The 18,704-nt window shown below is 46.1% G+C and overlaps 1 protein-coding gene across 4 annotated transcripts; it reads left to right on the top strand.

Moving 5' to 3' along the window:
* Window positions 1-310: 310 nt before the first annotated feature.
* AP2M1 (adaptor related protein complex 2 subunit mu 1) lies at window positions 311-18,310 on the top strand. Of its 4 annotated transcripts, XM_039713925.1 has the most exons (13): window positions 314-354; window positions 1,682-1,794; window positions 5,368-5,373; window positions 7,112-7,377; window positions 8,776-8,858; window positions 11,814-11,819; window positions 12,382-12,517; window positions 12,613-12,754; window positions 15,058-15,177; window positions 15,697-15,832; window positions 16,572-16,669; window positions 16,782-16,893; window positions 17,202-17,664. In XM_039713925.1, the coding sequence occupies exons 2-13, from the start codon at window positions 1,721-1,723 to the stop codon at window positions 17,334-17,336; spliced, it is 1,314 nt and encodes a 437-aa protein (XP_039569859.1). In that variant the 5' UTR covers window positions 314-354; window positions 1,682-1,720; the 3' UTR covers window positions 17,337-17,664. The 4 variants fall into 4 exon arrangements, with proteins under 4 accessions (XP_039569860.1, XP_039569859.1, XP_039569861.1 ...); XM_039713926.1 differs by lacking the exon at window positions 5,368-5,373 and having other exon boundaries at window positions 311-354; XM_039713927.1 differs by lacking the exons at window positions 314-354; window positions 11,814-11,819 and having other exon boundaries at window positions 1,679-1,794.
* The last annotated feature ends 394 nt before the right edge of the window (window positions 18,311-18,704 follow it).

The following is an 18,704-nucleotide window of genomic DNA, read 5'->3' as shown; positions in this document are numbered from 1 at the left end:
TACAGAGACTTAGAAATAAATTAAATAATTGTATCCCAGAGTTATAAAGTGTTATGGTTGGGAATGGAAGAAATACATATTTGGAAAGCTGTTCTGTGCTGATTGGAGTCTCACATGAAAATATGTTGGTGACAGTGCCACAAGAAGCCACTGAAAAGTGGCAGAAGGTAGCCCATTAGTAGCCAGAGACACTTGACCAGCAGAATGGGGGAATAAAAGCCAGAAAGCTCACTACTGAGCTTTGGGAAAACTGCTTGTTTCTTTCTATTTTGACGTAACTGACTTTTGGGCTCTTTTTTTTCCTATTAATAAGCAGAAGCACCCATCTGGAAGCTGAAGACGTGTAGCAGAGAGGTATGAGTAGTGTTATTCTTTGAGGACTCACTAGATGTAGCTAAAAATGTTGGTGTAAAGGCTTAGGAAATTCAAAGTTTCTTTTTGCCTTGCTGAAATTAAAAGTAGTGGCTGCACTGTAAACCTTGGTTTAGCACATAACTCACATCTGCAGTACTTCCTTCAGATGGGCAGCTACTGTAGTTTATTGGGTGTAACTTCTAGAGGATACATTACTTTCAATAATCCAGAAGTCCTTTAGTCCCTGTGATGTGTGCATTGTTTTTGTATTCTCTTTTTTTCCTGACCTTTGGAGTGATCCAAGGCTGGGTCACTTCAACTTTGTCATTGCAGCGTTCCTGAGCAGACACATATCAGTTCACAGTCAGCATCTGTCTCTGGGCTGGCCTCTCCCTATCCTTTTTACTCAGCCCATACTAGTGGGTGTAGGCTAACCCACCCAAAGAGCAGTGTGGAGATGGTTGTTATCTAATGCCCTGCAGTGCCCAAGCTAAGGAGTCCCTGTGTGATCACCCCAAGGCCTGCCCTGTCAGGGTTGCAGTTCTCTTCTTGCTGCAAACAGTTGCTGCTTGTGGGTGTTATGACTTTGACCTAAGTGAATAGGAGTGCTCCTATGCAGGAGCAGTGGATGGAATGGGATCTGGTGAAGTAGCTGTATATTTTAAAAAGTCTTCTCTATCAATGTCTACCCTATCAATAATATATGTCTTTGGTGAGAGCTTTGTAGCTTTCTCCTAAGCAATCTTCCTTTGAAGAAAGAGAAAAGTAGCAGTTTGGGAGGGAAACTTCTAAGGGACTATCTCCCCATTCAGATGGGTCATGATTGTGACCACTCCAGTGGTACCTTGTAGCCAGATGGCTCTCAGTTTGAATTCTGAAGTGTGACTTGATATGGCTGCTACGTGTTATCAAAGGCTCTTTGATAATGTGTAAAAACTATGTAAAAGTGGTAATAAGTGTAGATGTACTTGCTGCTAAGAACTCTCTGTCATGTGGTGGTAGGCTTGGTGACATGTCAGACATTTGTGTGAACTGCATGTAAAAAGACTTAGGAATTGTGTGTGATTTGTATCTCAGTCTTTAGGGAGATAGACACTTTATAGTAGAAGTAAGGGGGTCTTTGATTTTCTTGTATTTCCAGGCCTGTGTTTTTTCCTCACTTTCAAGAGGTATGTTTTGGATGCTTGTCCTTGAGGCTTAATCTGTCCGTGCTGATTTTTGGAATGAGAAGTAAGGCAGCTGCTATTTCAGTGCCAACTTTAAGCTTTAGTCCTGGCTACAAATAGTTTCTGTACAGCCTACTTAAATATGCTCTTTTTTGCTTCAGGTATTAAGCAACATGGGAAGTGAAGACTAAAGTTCCATCATGATCGGAGGCTTGTTCATCTATAATCACAAAGGAGAGGTTTTAATCTCTCGTGTCTACCGGGATGACATCGGGTAAGTGCTTCTGTTGCATCCCTGGTTTTTGCATTTTTTGTCTCATTTTGGTGCAGTAAACAACCCAGAGCTGCTTTGTTCTGCATTAGCTGTGCATGCATGTGAGACTGCAACTCAACTTGCTGCTCTAGGCTTACCTCAGAATAAAGAAGTTTAAGCCCTGGTCACCTACAGTGAAGGATGGCCTGCAGCCAAACCTGGGACTGTATTTTGGATGGTGGGGATCTGGCCATTATTCCAAATGCTTCAGCAGCATGGACTGCCACTGTGGGAGCCTACCTCACTGTAATTGCTAAAACTTTACAGGAGCAGTAGTGTGAGAACTTTTGGCCACACACTATAGCCAGGGTTCTGAATTAGTTTCAGGCACTGATGTTTAACATCAAGTACAGGCATGCAGGAGACTGTGGTCTTGGAAAGTTTTATCTGCAAGCAGTCTTATGGCTCTGCTACAGCTGGCTTTCTGTCCCCCAGCTTTGTATGGCAGCCTAGTGTGAAAAGCTTACATTCATTGAGTAACTAAAGTTGTGGGAAGCCTTGAAAAACTTCAGTAGATTGTAGGTGTCTTGTTGCACTTCCCTGAAGTGTTATGATGCTCACTTAGACTGGATCTGTGCAACCCTTAGGCTGCTAGTTTCCAGAAGGCATCTTACTAAAAATACAGTGTCTTGTAGGCAGTGGATAGTGCTGTAGGGAACCACAAGTGATGGTGCTGCTTGGGCTGAAAACCTTAAATTTAAGGGTTTTGTGCACAACAGTACTCTTTCTAGTGGGTTTTCATTAGTGTCAGGCATCAGGTGGAAGTTAATTATTAAGTTGGCAGAGTTAAGACAGAGCTAACAGAGGCAGAGCTGTGGTAAGTGCTAATTCAAAGTTCAGTGAGAGAGAGCCTTCAGGAAAAAGTAGTTTGTACCAGGTCTCCACAATGACTAGTGGTAGAATGTGCTGCGAAATAACTTATTGCCATAAATTACAAAAAATTCAAGCCAGTCTGCCTTCAGACTGCTCTGATCTGAAGAGTATGTCCCTTCTGGTTATGGATTGTCTAGTGGAGGTTAAAAGTTGGGGTAGAACTAGTGGCTAGTCAAGGCTTGCACTGTTTCATTGAGGGAGTAGTCAAAACAGTGTCTGTAATGAGGCTTCACCTAATGAGCTTTTAAGTCTCTTGGCTTGTTCTAGGTCAGCTAAGGTGAAGTAGCTGTTCTAAGGTTGACTGAGTTATTCCAGGACTTCCATAAATAGCTGAGCCAAGGAAGCATTGTATTTCTCAAGCAGAAAGCCAGTGGCTGTGATGCTTTGCCTCTTTTCTACTGTACAAACTCTTATCAGTCTTCAGTACTTGTTAACTGAAGCTCTTCAGAGCAGCTCGTATGACAGGACTGACTTTGTAAAGCTGGTATCACAGTGACTGAGCCAAGCCAGTCTGGATTATAGGTTACTTTGGAGAATATTTCAGATGGGGGCTAGGAACACTTTCACTGTGGTTTCTGGCAAAAATATTTTGTTGTTTGCAAACTTGAAACACAAGATTGTTCTCAAACTGATGTTTATTCAAGAAGGCCTTTTGATTTAAATGGCATTATGGCTGTGGAGATGCAAACTGGGGAGCAAAGTAGGTATTTTTAATATAATCTTCTATTGCTTTTTATCTTGGCTCATTTCTCTTACAGAGTGAGTACCTTACGTTCAGTACGTGATAAAGTACTTCCTGCTGGCTGGCCAAACAAAGCTAGAAAATGGGATTTCCTGCCTGATCCTATCTTAACTTTTTCATTTGGCAGAGTGCCAAAATATTCCAATGTTTTCTCTAGTACTTGAGGAGTTGGTGCTCCTTTCAGTGAAATCATCTGTTCAGTTCTTGTGAAAGTGTCAGTCTTGTGACTTAGGTGGAGCTGGCATTGGCTGTTAAACAAACTTGCTCCCAAGGTGCTGGATTTCTTCTCAAACAGGCCTTCAGTGCTGGTTTGGATTTTTTAAAACATGTAGCCTTACAGAAAAAGTTTTTATAAAATGGCTATGTCTCATCTTGTGGTGTAATCAATAAACTGAGAGTCTTTCCATTTCCTAGTCTGAACGTTAGCATTATTGCCAGATTTATTTAAAAATTTTAATATCCTAACCCTCGGTGGGAGGTAAGGAAAGGAACAGCTATGATACTGTAGCTTGTACTCAACTTCATAGGAATTCTGTCTCTAACCAAACAGCTGAGTGATAGACTTCTAGTATACTATACAGCTCTTAGATCCTAAGCAGTAGTTCTGAAGTGCTGAGGACTGAACCCACTCTTTGTTGGGAGATAGTTGAATAGGAAAAGAGCATAACTGCTCCCCGTCTTCATGAGTGATTGACCCACAGGACTCCTTAGTCTTGGCCATTGCCTTTGGCATTCTGAAGCCTCAGTTTCTGAGCTGGGAGATATTAAAGGTCATCTGTGGTTATGGGAACACCTCCCCCTGCACAGTTTAAGTGCCTTAAAAAGCACATAGCTCAGATGTAATGACCAAAGCGATGAACAATGAGGATATCCTTCTTAGGACTTCATTAAAGGCAGAAGTACCACAAAACTTGAACTTTCTTTGCTTGCAACTTAGAATGGCTTTGGTGCATGTAGCGCGTCTGTCCGTACAGCAGCTAGCTGCATGTATAAGCAGCCTTATTAAAAAAAAAAAAAAGGCAAAATACCGTGCATATAATTCAGGATACCATGGAGGGTTCTGCTGTAATTTTCAAGTGCCTCGTTCTTCAGTGACTTAGTCGTTGAGGAACCTACCTGCATTTAAGAATGCAGCTGTGTAATAAAACTTCGGCTGTTTGAAACTGAGCAGCTTACATGACAAACTGCATGCACTTTAAATGTAATAGGTGTTTGGTTTCTGAGCTTCTAATACATCACGTCAGCTTCGTGGCTCTTGATCCTTACGGAAAAAGTGCAAGCTGGATAGAGCAGTGTCTGAATCTGCAGGATGTGCCCTATCTCTCCAGATGTGCTCCAGCTCTATCAAACTTGCTGTATTTCCTGTTGGCTGGACCAAACCAGAAAGCATCGACCCAAACACCTTCAAATGAGAAGTACTGTCACAGAAATTCCTACCCAGGCTTGTAGCCCTGTCCTGAGGCAGACTGGGAAGAAGATACTTGATACTCTGCAGTCCCCAGGTGATGCCTCTGATTGAGGCTTTGGGGTTTTTCCACACCAGGGCCTGCTACCTATATTAGCAGAGCAGACTGGGTATCACTGTTGTGGTACAGGTGCAGTTCACCTGGACTAAATGCCCAGTTATCCCTAAAGTTCAGCCAAACACAGATCTGTCCATGCTGACAGCCTGACCATGGCATGTCAGTGTTGTACCTTGTGAGGGCTTCATTGCTGCTGTAGCTTGTTACTGTCCATCCAATACCACCTTGGCCTTTTGTGCCAAGGAGCAGGGGGAGGGGGTGCTGTTTGGTCTCTTCTTATCTCTTTGGATTCATTGTGCCTTGTGTGTGTGTTTCTAACCCTTTCTCTTGTTGCTGTCACTCCTCCTTTCTCCGCTGGCGCCATTTCTGTCCATCCCATCTCATTGGCTGCTGTAGCAATAGGTAAGAGACGCGTGGTAGGCCACGACTGGCACTGCACAGTGGGCACCTGGTGTGCTAGCAAAGCCTCCCTGACCTGAGGCTTCTCCTTAGTGTGCACCAGTCTGGTGACTGGTTCTGGTGCTACTTTTAGCGGGTTAGAACTTGAGGCTGGGAGGGCTGATGCTCCAGAACAAGCTGAACTTTCCTTGCAAGGCTTACTGGAGGGGAGGATTTGGGCTTTTAGTTATTATCTTATAGTAGATTAAATTACTTTCTTATGGAAAAACTAAAGTAGAAATGAAATATTAATTTAACTCCAACTTGCAAACTTTCTGGAGCAGTAAAACCTGAGAAGTATTCAAAAGCCAGAATGTTGCTTATTGGGGGAGTGTGTTCACTGATAAAACTTCTGCATATGTCCTCAGACCTTCAAGGAGCAAACACCTGCTGTGGTAGCGTATGTTCCTTGGAATATCCTTTGTTTTCTAACTTGGAACTGTGTGTTGGATTGTTGACAGCTCTCAGTGCCTACAAGCATTTGTATGCCTGTATCCTTGCTTGCAAGGATGATATTACTGTCTGCTCTCAAATGTGTTTCTGCATAATCAGTGCCATGGCCTCGATGCTGCAGTCAAATCCCCTGTTCTACAGAGTGTCTGAGAGTATGAATAATAAAGCACAACTAAATGAGTCTTGGCTTTGTGTGTAGACTGTTGCTTTAAGTTTTGGTCTTGTCATATAAAGCACTTGGGCTTCCTTCCTGTATTCTCAGGATTGGTGGACTTAATTTGGGAAGTTTATTCTGACTTGTAGTTACAGGATAAGGAGACCATTGTGCAAGAGCTGGCATCCAGAATGTCACTTGGACTCCTTGTGTAACAAGGAGGGTTTTTCCTCTGTTGCTAGTTGTACAGATAGTTTGGATCAAAGAAGGCAGTACCTATGGGTAGCCAGTACAGCAGTTTTTCAGCACAAGGGAAGAACCCTTGACTGTAAATGGTCCTGAACTATGCAGTACTGCTGCCATATTGCACTGTGGGGACTCTGAGTCTGAATGCAAGACACCTGTTCTGAAGCAGAGCAGTCTTGAGGTGATATATAACTGGAAAGCAAAGGGCGATCCTGAGCCTGGCCTCCAAGGTGTGTGGGCTATGGAGGTGAGCTGGATCTGAGAACTAAAGCTCCCTTCTGGAGTGTACCTGGGCACTGACATCTCTTGGGTGGCCCAGGCAAATTTTGCTGTTTTTTCCTTGCTTGTATGTCTGGGAGCAACTGCCATTGACCTGTATCTTGGGAGACTACAGCTTGCTTTGGGGCAAGAGTGTGAAGGCCTGGGCATGCAGAACAGACAATAATTAGGTGTTTGGTCAAAACTGGGCTCTCTGAGCCATACGTTGCTAATGTGTTTGTTTCCAGCTGTGACAATCAATTGGGAGTGATGTCAAAGTTAATTGAAGGGAAGGCTTCTTTACCATTTCACTCCAGATGGAGGTTTGCTTCTCCTTCTGACTACAGTTACACTGCAGTCTAAAGCTCCCTAGATACCAGTAGCACTCTCTCTCCTTGAACTTGTGCGGAATTTAGTGTCTAACTCTGCTCAGAGCCTTCACTTGCCGTCTTAGAGACATCCCCAGGCACCCTCCCTAGGTGAGCTTGGTGTGTGTAGTTCAGTGTGTGACCGTAGTGGCAGAGGCAGAGCTGTGCAGCCAGCTGGTGCCACATTTGCTGTGCTGACTTGTCTTTGGCGGTGCTTTCGCAGGCGCAATGCCGTGGACGCCTTCCGCGTCAACGTCATCCACGCGCGGCAGCAGGTGCGCTCGCCCGTCACCAACATCGCCCGCACCAGTTTCTTCCATGTCAAGCGCTCCAACATCTGGCTGGCTGCTGTCACCAAGCAGAATGTCAATGCTGCCATGGTATTCGAGTTTCTTTACAAGATGTGTGACGTGATGACTGCCTACTTCGGGAAGATCAGTGAGGAGAACATAAAGAACAACTTTGTGCTGATCTATGAGCTGCTGGATGGTGAGATGTTTCCCTTATATACTGTGGCCTGTTGCACTTGGTCATTCTGAAATCTTTAGCTTAGTATGATGAAGTAATAATCCTTGAAGTATTTTTAATGTGTGGCAGAGTTCAAAATTACTTGTTCAGCTTTCTGATGCCACCTGTACTGCAAATGTGAATGTCCAAGTCCATAGCCTTGTGCAGATTCCCTTCCCTGAAATGTTGGGAGCTGTGCACTTGTACAGCTGAGACTGAGACAGCTGGTACTGGAGCTCAGCTTCTGAGGGAATCCTGTGTAGATGTCAGGCTTTCCTTACCCCCAGGTCTATCAAGAGGACTGTCAGTAACATCTCTAAGGCCAGCTGGTGCCCACGTGGCTCTAGCAGTGTATGGAAGCAGCCACCCCAGGCTTAAGTTGATTGCCCCTAGTAAGTTGCCTTTTGGGCTCAATTCTGAACAGAAGAAAGTCAATAAAACACAATGTGCTCTGTCCCAGCCCTACCTCCCCCACAGATACAGCTCCAAATTTCACCTCAGGTTAATAATAGTGTCCCTTCAGCTGCTTGTGATATCAGCCTGCTTGTGGAGGTTGCCCTTGAGCTGCCCCTGTTTCACATATCATGAGGACTTTGTGTTAGTTACGTTTCAATTTGTTTTCCAGACAATGCACCATATGTGTGTGTCCTGGGATTCTTAGCCAAGGATCACAGTGACTGATGTTTTCCCTGTGTCTCAGGGCAGACCAAGACACTGCCTGTTCTCTGCTTTGGTCAGTCACTGCTGCCTCAGTCACTTGCAGGCACAGTGAGATCAAACCTGTCACTGTGGTGTTGCTCAGTATCATGTTAGTGGTCTTCTTTCCCCTCTAAATCTCTTGTGGGTTGTTCCCTTCCTCTTTGAGGGGAGTAGGTGTGCACTGTTCCCAGTGTGTAGTTAACATCTGTTTCCCTCCTACACTCATCCTGCAGTGCCACTACTCAGCTGTTGTTTTAGGTTTTATTACAACTTCATAAGAACAAAACTTTAAAAAAAAAAGCTGCAAAGATAAAATTGCTGTGGTGTTGTAAAAACTCTCTATTATCCCTTGGATGTTTTTGGAAAAACTCCTCAGTGTGCCCTGTGCAGATGGCTAGGTTAGTTGATATTTAGTCCTGAGGTCTGTCTGTGTTTAAAAACAGGCAAATTCATTGTTTACACAGCTTTCCATCACCCCTGACCTCCACAGTATTGCTCTGGGAGCTCAGTGTAGCAAGAATGGTTCTTTTCTCTTGGTGAGGAATGCTGCAGCAACTTACCCAGAAATTCCATGTGTAAGCAGTATCTGTGCACTAATTGCCTCTCTCCTTATAGCAGCAGTTAGCCTAGTTGATGTGTTTTTACCTTGTGGCTCTGAACTAACCTTTTACCCTTCTGTAGAAATCCTGGACTTTGGCTATCCTCAGAACTCTGAAACAGGGGCCCTGAAGACTTTCATCACTCAGCAAGGCATCAAGAGTCAGGTAATCAGAGGAATTTGGGGTACAGCTGTTCTGCTGGTTAATTTTTGCTAAACCTGCTCAGGAGAGTATGGTCCTCATTACCATCTAACCATTTGACTCGTATGGAAGGAAGGTGCCTGGATAGGTTGAGAACACTCTGGCAGAGATGTATCTCAGTGGCACCTTGTTCTAGGTGTCCCTGCCCTGTGCTACCTCATGTTCCCTGGCACACAATAAGATGCAGGAGGAAGAGCCCAGAGCTAGGATAATGTCAGTCCCTTACATGTAAATATGGTTGCTGGCTTCAGGCTCTGCTCTGTGTCAGCTTCAGAGAGGATAAACAAATCTACCTGCTGAACCAGAAGTAGCTTTTTTGCATGTGAATCTCACTGAGCAAGTCTGTTCTGCACCAGAGCTGTCAGGATTTCATGCCTGCCTTATAATGAAGTATTCTTCAGCCTTGTGAATCTTGCTGTGAAGTCAGGAAGCTCATGTTGCTCTGTCTCTCCCTGTAACATCCTTGCAGGTCAGCGCCAGTACACACTGAGCTTTCTTAGGTTGGAGATGAGAATCTCTGCTGTGCTTTTGGCAGTGTTAACCCTTGCAACAAAGTTTACATGGAGTTAGGAGGTAAAGGATGTGTTGGGAAAAAGAAGGTTAGTTGGACTGGTTTGGGGAATGTGTTTAAACTAGTTCTAATCCTACTCCAAGTACAGCCCTCAAAGCTAGGCTTCCTGTCTCATGAGCTCATGCTTAACCTCTCAGTTCAAAGGCAACTCTTAGTCTGTTTCTCATGTCCCCAAGGAATCTTGGCCACCTTGTCCATCTGACACAGCTGTGCAAGTCAATAATAAGGACTTAGCCTTAAAGTTAGTCCTCTCCCCATCACAGCACAGTCAGGAAAAAAAAAGCTGGGAGTCCGTGGGGAGGCTGTCTGTGGCAGAGTAAAGCTTCAGCCCCTGTTACAAACAGAAGCAAAGGGCTAAACAAGAGCCTGCATGACTGTTCTTGTTTAGGTTAGCAGAGGTCAGTCTCTGGAGGCTCTGTTTCGACTCAGCTCATCAGCACTGATTTCCTGAGAATTCCTTTTGAAACTTTTAATCTAGTAGCAAGACTAACTGCATTACAGGAGGAGGTGAGAGAGAGAAGCTGCCCCTGAGCAACATACTTCCCGCTAGAACAGCAAACTGTTTTGCAACATGGCCAGATGTGAATGCATCCGGTCTCAGTCCCCATCACGAGTCCTAGTGTAAATCTCTGGCCTTGTGCAGTCTGACAGTTTGGGCAGTCAGCACTGAAGATAGCTGAATCAGCTCCTGTTCCTAGGAAAACTCAAAACTAACCACACCCCTCACTTCCTTCCCTTGCTCTTTTTTTGCTTTTGTTAGTTCTAACAAACTTCTGTGCCTGTTTGTGTGCAAACCACTGTCAAAGTGTCGTGCTTAATTCAACAGCAGGTTTAGTCCTTTCCTTACAAAGAGGAGTTTGCTTTCAGCTTTACACAAGTAAGCAGTTCTGCTGCTCAGTATTGGAATTTTGCACAGCCCAGTTCAAAAATGAGAATTAATCCATTGCAGGCACAGGATTGGGAGGGCACCAGTTGAAACACTACCTACCACGTTTCCTTGTCAGCTCTCTACTCTGATCCTTCTAGCCTTCAGCTCCTCATTGACTTAGAGCCTTAAGATGCAATCTGTATTTGTCCAGACTGCACTAACTAGATGTACACTGTAATGTTCTTCACTTCCAAGTGATTTCTGGGCATGTGGGTGGTCAAATCTTAGTTACAGTGTTTCCCCAAACCATAGATACTCTTTAGTGCTAAAATGCTGATGTTACTTTTTAAAGTGGGCAAAGGGCCACCTCCAGCTGGAAGATCCCAGGAAGCCTGCTGGTAGCTGACTGTCTTTAACCTAGTCAGCATGCTGACAGCTCAGCGCAAGGTGGGTGTTCTTGGGCCATTTTAGCTGATTTGTCCAGCTCTGAGAAGCACCCGCTCCTGAGAAATTCCAGACTGAGGTGTCCTCAGTGTCTCCCTTAGGGAATACTCATGCTGCTGGGTAGTCTCAACTTCAGTAGCTGCTTCCAGATCCATCCAGTTACTTTACAGAGTTATGTGTCAGGTCAGGGTGCTGGTGCTGTTGCAGGAGATGAGAATGTCATCACATGATCAGTGTCCCTTTGGAAGACAGAGCGCTGGGTATTAAGTCTGTGTGTTCTTCTAAAGCCTGAACAAAGCATTGAACAAGGCAGCACTTTTTTTTTTTGTGGGACAGACAAGAGAGGTCCTTTGTGTACTATATTGAGCACTTACCTAGGCAGTTCTTAGGGGAATATAAAACTCTGTCTCTTAGATGATGAGACAGTGCCTGTGCTTGCTCAGGAACTGACCATGTCTGTGGCAAGGGCACTTGTGAAGCTGAGATCATGTACTGCCACCCTGTGGGCCTACTGCAGGGCTGCTGTGTCTTGAGCCCTTGTTGTGTGGAAGAGCAGAATTAACAAGGATACAACTCTATACAGGACCCAAAGTGCCTGTTATTTCTCATAGTCTGGACATCTGTGACATGGTAGACATCCAGGATTTGCATTAGGAACAGCAGCATGAGTCTGTCCTGCACAGAAACATTATTGGGAGTGGTATTTTGCCTGTCTTTCCCTCTGCTCCACCTTGCATTTGGATTGTCAGTAATGGGCCAAGTCTGAAAATTCATGTCACTGCTTGGAGTGCTGGGTTTCCTGCAGGGAGCTAAAGGTCAAAACCCTTCATCTTGTTTGTGCTAATTAGCTCCCTAATTAACAAAGAGCTGACCTGCTTTCTCCTGTCCTCGGGTAGCCTTAAGCCTAATCTGCCTCTTTCTCCCTTCCTCCCTTCTCTTGCTATTGACCTGCTTGCCTGTTAACCCTGTCTACACTGCACTTGCTACTATACACCTACTTCTTGACTTTCTGCGTGTGACTGGACCCCACCTCTAGCATCAGGTAGGAAATCTCTCTGTGCCTCTCAGCACAGCCCTTGGTACTTTTTGGAGGCTTAGAGCCTGGGTGCCTGTTAGATGCATTTTGGGTTTGTGTTGGTATGTAACTTCTATGACTGCAGTTATTAAGAAACAGGCCTTGGGGATTAGCTCTCCTGTGGCCCTGGGGTTTCATGTTGGATAAGGGTGTGAACTGCTACATCAATCCATGTTAAGCTTCTCTGCTTAATATGGATTGATGTGACAGTCTGAGATAAGATCTGAGTGCCATTGGTGGAACCCATGCCTCCCTGCACTAAGAGGCAGCCTAATGGACTTGCTGGCAAAACAGAACAATGTTCCCTGCTGTTGCTATGGCCAGTTCTTGGTTGGGCATAGAATTTGGTGTTCTGAGGAGGGAATGATCAAATCATGTGAGGTGTCACAGCACCCATATCTAAGTGACAAAAACTTTTACGTGTAGTAAATGGCAAGAGTTTGCTCTTAGATTCAGAGCAAGGTTTCATAGTCTTTGAATTTATTTAGACAAATTTAATTATGTCTAAGATGTCATTTTTTCTCTTCAGACCAAGGAAGAGCAGTCCCAGATCACCAGCCAGGTGACTGGACAGATTGGATGGAGACGTGAAGGAATCAAATACCGTCGCAATGAACTCTTTCTTGATGTGCTGGAGAGTGTGAATCTCTTAATGTCCCCACAGGGTAAGTAGGTGGTGCTGAGCTGGCATCTCCTCCTGCTTAGGGTTTGTGAGTGGTGACTCTTGTAAGTGTTCTGAACTGTGATCTTCTCTAACCAGGTCAGGTTTTGAGTGCCCATGTCTCTGGCAGAGTGGTGATGAAGAGTTATCTGAGTGGAATGCCAGAGTGCAAGTTTGGCATGAATGACAAGATTGTCATTGAAAAACAGGGCAAAGGGACTGCGGATGAAACGGGGAAAAGGTAAGAGGTTGGGACCTGGTGACCACTTGCCACCAAGGACTTAGGAAAGGGCAGCCCTTAATAGCTTTTCTGATCTGACAGACTAAAAGCTAGGTTTTTCCTGCCCTTCAGATGGTACTGCTAACTTTGGATAGATAGTTGTCATGCAAGCTACCATCCTGAAGGCCTCAATACAGAGGGCTTCTCTACAGCTCTTTGAGTATTAAGATTCAAACATAGTTTTAAGTGTAGAGTTCTTGCACCTGGAAACACTTCCCCAAGATGGATTTTCCTAGAATCTGTATCTTTAGCAGTTTTGCTCAGTGCAGTTTTTAATCATAAAAGCAGTAGCAGTGCTCCCAAGAAATAGTGAAAGAATCCCTCTGCCTGCTTTACCTGGACTGTTCCCACAAAGTAGAACAAAGACTGGGGAAGCCACTCCTGCTGATTACAGGTGATCAGTGGTTGTGTGAGTAGGAGGCACATCCTTTCTGAGAGCCCAGCTACCCTCCCTCCCAGCTTCACCTCAGTCAGTACCCACATTATAACTAAAAACAGCTTTTAATGCCTTCTCCAGCTTTCCTGCTTGGGGTCAAGAGATAAAGCAATGGGACTGCCACTTTCGTCTCACTAACCATTTGCAACTCATCTGTATTTCTCTTGGTTGGCTTTTTTTTTTTTTTTTTTTTTTTTGCTGACCCCCAGTGAATTGGGAAGGTAGATAATCTGCTTCAGCTTTGTGTGCACTCTGCTCTCCCTCTGTCTCTTGCTTTGTGTGACTTGTGCATGATATAACTTGGATCTCAGACACTTTCCGTGATGGTTCCTGTAAATGGAGCTGAGCTGCTCTTTGCCTTTTCTCTCAGAACCAAGCCAAGAGCTATTGCTTCACTGTCACCTTTAAGCCATCTTTCCTGTACCTGAATTGAGCTGGTAAAATGGATGAGCCTGAGATGGCTGATGGACCCAGTGAGGATTTACTCTAGTGAAAATATCAACTGCACAGGTCTTGAAGAATCAGTGCACTGTCCCAAAGCTCCTGTGCCAACTGCCTTTGCCAGTAAATATGCTAGTTTTTTGAGTTACAGAAGTAAGATGAACGAGGATTCTTGGTAGGTGGTTCTGTGATTATCCAGTGGGCATCTTCAGCTTGGAGACATTACTCTCCAGAAGCATTCAGTTATGAGGTGACCAAAAGGACAGTTGCTATCATTTGCTTTTTGGGATCTAGCTTGTGGCAAGGCCAACCCTGAGTAATGCTGCCTGAGACCTGGAGCAATCTTAGGTAGAGGGCTTTCTCAGCTGTTTTGCAAAGAAATAGAAATCAGTTGACTAAGATTGGTTGTCATCTGGGCAGCAGATTAGGAAAGACTAACTCCTCCTTTTGAAGCACAAACCAGACCACTGGTGGTTGTGTAACTAGACAGCCAGTCAGCCTGGGGTCAGTCTGCTTCCCCTTTGTGTGGGTAGTGGTGGTTCCTAGGAGAGCTAAACCTGCTGTAGTTCTCACACTATGTTAGCATATTGGCATGGTTGTCCTGTTGCTTCCAGCAATTGAGGCAGCCTAGATACCATAGTGATACACTGCTGCACCTGCTCTACACTGCTGCCTCTTCTATTGCTCCTGCCTCCTCTCAGTAGCTGGGGTGTTTTGGCTGGCCTAGGACCTGTATTTTCAGGAATTAGTATCTGACACAAGTTCAGTGCTGGCAGGTTTGGCTGGTGCACATACATGGACAGGTGGTAGCTCTTCAGATTTTTAGGAGAGATACAGACTTGTATGTCACAATATCATGGTTTTGGTGATTTGGTTCAGAATCAAACCACCAGCTGGCAGTGTGGAAATGAAGAGTGGTGAAGAGATTTCTGAACAGGAAGACTCTGAACCTGGCATTTCCTGGCTGTGTGGCAGTGGGATAGCTTTGTGGACAGGAAAGTGTTTTTTCTCCTTTGGACTGTGCTGTGGGAAGACTTGGGCTGGTAGAGTTGCCTTTGCAGTACTGAGTGCTGCTGGCAGGCAGACCCAAGCATTGTGTTGCTGGCTGTGACAGAAGGGTGCTCTTCTAAGTTCTCTCCTCTTTGGGGAGAGGAGGGAGAAAATTCTTTCAAACAAGCTTCCTGAAATATTATTTTTGTGGTGGTGAAACAAGGAAAGTCTGAGCCAAGAGGCTGCTGTCTCCTAAATCTCTCCCTGCCTCCCCATTTCCTGGACACCTGCAATGGCAACATGCTCTGTAGAGTAGTTTCTGCCTGGACAGATTTTGACTGCACCAAGATACGAGAGCTGCAGCTTGTGCTTCTCTAACCATGTTTTGTGTTTCTAGCGGCAAACAGTCAATTGCCATTGATGACTGCACTTTCCACCAGTGTGTGAGGCTCAGCAAGTTTGATTCCGAGAGGAGCATCAGCTTCATTCCACCAGATGGAGAATTTGAGCTCATGAGGTACTGTGGGTGGAGGGTGAACAGGCTGGTGTTGGCATCTGCTTGCTGCTACAGTAGTGTTGCTGCTCCCAGGCAGACTTGCAGCCCTTGAGCACTTAAGAAATACACACTTACCACCCCCCTTTTCAGAGTGGAATCTGTAGGGTGTCCCACAAATCCATCTGTTACAAATGTGGAAGCCCAGCTGTGTTTAGTTTTCTTTGCCACAACCATAGTGTTGGATTGGGTTTTCTTGCTTTTAAGCTTCTTGTATCTGTTGTTTTTAGTGTTTAACACTGGTGTCCTTGAACAAAGCTGTTGGCAGGAACCAGATATAAAACTTGAGACACAAGAAACCATTGCTGCCCTGGAGCAGCACAGATCTTAACTGCTATTTCCTTCTGGCGTGTCTCCCTTTCTGGCTGATATTTTTAAGCTGTTTGGCATATTCAGAGGCTATCTCTTTAGGAGGGTGATAGAGTTTGAGGCGTAAGGGAGTTAACTCCTCCTCAGAGCTGACTGTAGCTTCCATCCCTGCAGATACCGGACCACAAAGGACATTATCCTTCCCTTCCGTGTGATCCCACTGGTGCGGGAGGTGGGCCGGACCAAGCTGGAAGTGAAGGTGGTGATCAAATCAAATTTCAAACCTTCCTTGCTGGCCCAGAAGATAGAGGTAAGAGAAAAAAACAAACAAAACAAAAAAAACAAACAACTGTGGTATCTTGTGTCTGGAGGTCATGCCTCTAGTTTATGTCCACTGCGGTAGAGTCCTCACAGATGAGTCTTCAAGCTTGAACAGGGCTTAAAAAGTGAACTGATTTATCTCTTAGATGTGTGGTGCTGCTGTTTTGTGGGAAGGAGGTGCTGTAGAGTAGGGAGGTGGAAGCTGTTTTCATTTGCACAGCTGCCTTGGCAGGGGCCTCATTCCATCCCTGCAGCAATTGTTCACTTAATTCCTCAGCCACTGTGAAAATATCATGTTCTTCTGTCTGCATGATCTGATGGTATGTCAGACAGGCAGCAGGCTGTGAGCTGTGTAAGACAGGCTGGGGATGGCTTTACAGCTTAGCCCCCATCTGAGAAGGCTTACTGCTGCAAGGCTGGGCTTTCCAGAGCCTGCTGCAATGCCTGGCATCCTTCCTGAGTTCATCTTCCCAACATTAGCCAGGAGTCCTGCAGCATGGTGATCTCTGCCGTGTTCCTTACTGACTTTGTGTATTATGGAACTGTGAACCTGTGCTTCAAAGCAAGAAACTGGAGAGCTAGCCTAGGATGCCTTGTGATAGCTGATGTCCTCTGGGCCTTGAGCTGGGAGAGAGAAGGCCCAAGGGGTGCAGGGCAGACTGTGTGAGACTGCCCAGAGTGCCCAGGCTGCAGTCTCCTTGCCCCCACTTACAGACTGTGCCTTGCAGGTGCGGATCCCAACGCCCCTCAATACCAGTGGAGTGCAAGTCATCTGCATGAAAGGGAAGGCGAAGTACAAGGCCAGTGAGAATGCCATTGTCTGGAAGTAAGTGAGCGTGCTGGGGCGGGCCTGCAGGGTCTGTTTAGTGCCCTGAGATTATGTAGTGATGGGAAACATAAACTCTGGCACCTGCTCACTTCTGAGCTTTCTCCAATAGGATAAAACGTATGGCTGGAATGAAGGAATCCCAGATCAGTGCGGAGATTGAACTGCTGCCCACCAACGACAAGAAGAAGTGGGCTCGGCCTCCCATCTCCATGAACTTTGAGGTGAGTACCTGTCTGCCCTTCAGGATGCACCCAGCCTTGGAGAAGCTTTGTCAGTCCTCTTGGGAGTTGCTCAGGTTTGAGCATCCCCTCTGACAAGCTGACAGGTGAGGTCAGCCAGATGGTGAAGCTGATGGAAGCAAATTGCCCTTAGAGCCACAGGAGTGTGGCACCATGCATGCAGGGAGCAGGGAAGGGAACAGTGGCTCTTGATGTCCATTTCTAGATGCGTTGCCCGGGGGTCCTCTGGCGTTTGTGTACGGAGAGCACCTTACCCCCATTCCAATGCTCTCTGTTGCTTTTCCCTCTAGGTCCCATTTGCACCCTCTGGGCTGAAGGTGCGCTACCTGAAAGTCTTTGAGCCAAAGCTGAACTACAGTGACCACGATGTGATAAAATGGGTGAGGTACATCGGCAGGAGTGGGATCTATGAGACCAGATGCTAGCCCCAGCAGGCTGGCGGGCTCCCTCTTCTCCAAGCCATGCTCTGCCTCTCCTCGGTCTTCAGCTCCATTCAGAGATGTCTGCCTGGCCCCTCGACGCAGATTGAAAGACCCTGTGGCTCACCCCGGGAGTGGACTCGCCTGCCTGTGTTCAGTCACCACCCACGCTGCAGATGAAGTTCAGAGCCCAGTCGTGTGCAGGGTGCAGTCAGCCTCCTGCTCCCCGTCCCAGGGTGGGCAAGGGCTAGTCTAACTCCCATCCTCTCGTGATCTTTCTAGGGAATGTCCACCATTAAACTCCTCTTCTGTTGGTGTCTCACTACTTGCATCATATCCTAGTATTTTTGAAGTTCTTGTGCATATGTACTCGTAGAATAGACCTAAACATAGACTGGACAAATCTGAGTTGAAGTTACCCTGGCTTCTGTACTAGCTATTGCTGTTGTGGTAGATGTTGCTGGCCAGTCTGAGATGTCTGGGGTGGTGAGTTTGTTGGGCCCCCACCACAGGAAGATGGTGGGCTCACCAGATCTTACCACCTTATTTCTTGCAAAGTTGTCAGTATAGAGTCCTGCCGTGGGAAGGTTTGTGACCAAAAAGGATGATGAGGGTTTAGGCTCTTGCTGGTGTGTATGTGGGTGGCACAGCATTTCAGGTCCTTGGAGCATTTACCCCTACCCATTGCTGGCTGGAGCCAGTCTGTCCTTTCCAAACAAATTGGAGACGTGGCCCCGCTGTCCCAGGGAGTGTGGGCCAGCTGAGCTCTGTCAGGATGTGAGCAGGGTCTGTCCTTGGGGAATCTCAAATGCAGTTGGCAGTAAGAGCACCCTGACCCAGCCTGCCCTCTCCACACTCTACCAAATGCTTCTGGGCCATAGGAATGCTGCTGCAACCCACAATCCTGCTTCTGGTAGTGTGGTCTCCATTTTGTACACTTTGTGATTTGTCCAGCTCTGAATCTAATAAAGTATGTAGAATGGAGAAGGCTGCCTGCGCTGCTGTTTGGGACTGGTGCTGCAAGAGCCTGGGCTGTGCCCTGGGCCTGTGCCACAGAGTCTTGGGGCTTGCTTGTGCTGCTTCCCCAGCCCTGGGCTGCTTGGGGGCTAGTAGGTGAAAAGGACAAGTGATGCTTTTGTTTCCAGCTGTGCCAGTGCTGCAGCTCCCTGGAGAAATGAGGATGCTCTGGGCTTTCCTTGGGCTGCAGCTGGGATGAACTGAACTCAGTGGTGTGTCCCAGCCCCTGTAAGTCAGGCTCCTGTGCCCCAGCCAAGCTCAAGAGAATCTTGGTCGTCTTTCCTTGCACTCACCTGAAAAAACTCAAAAGCCAATTTCTCCTTTTGACTTGGCTTGTGGAGGCAGGGGCCCCAGGTG

Source organism: Passer montanus, unplaced genomic scaffold, assembly GCF_014805655.1.
Source record: "Passer montanus isolate IOZ18808 unplaced genomic scaffold, ASM1480565v1 scaffold29, whole genome shotgun sequence".
Lineage (NCBI taxonomy): Eukaryota > Metazoa > Chordata > Aves > Passeriformes > Passeridae > Passer > Passer montanus.
The sequence above is the reverse complement of the archived record's forward strand: the minus strand, read 5'-3'. Positions and strand labels throughout refer to the sequence as shown.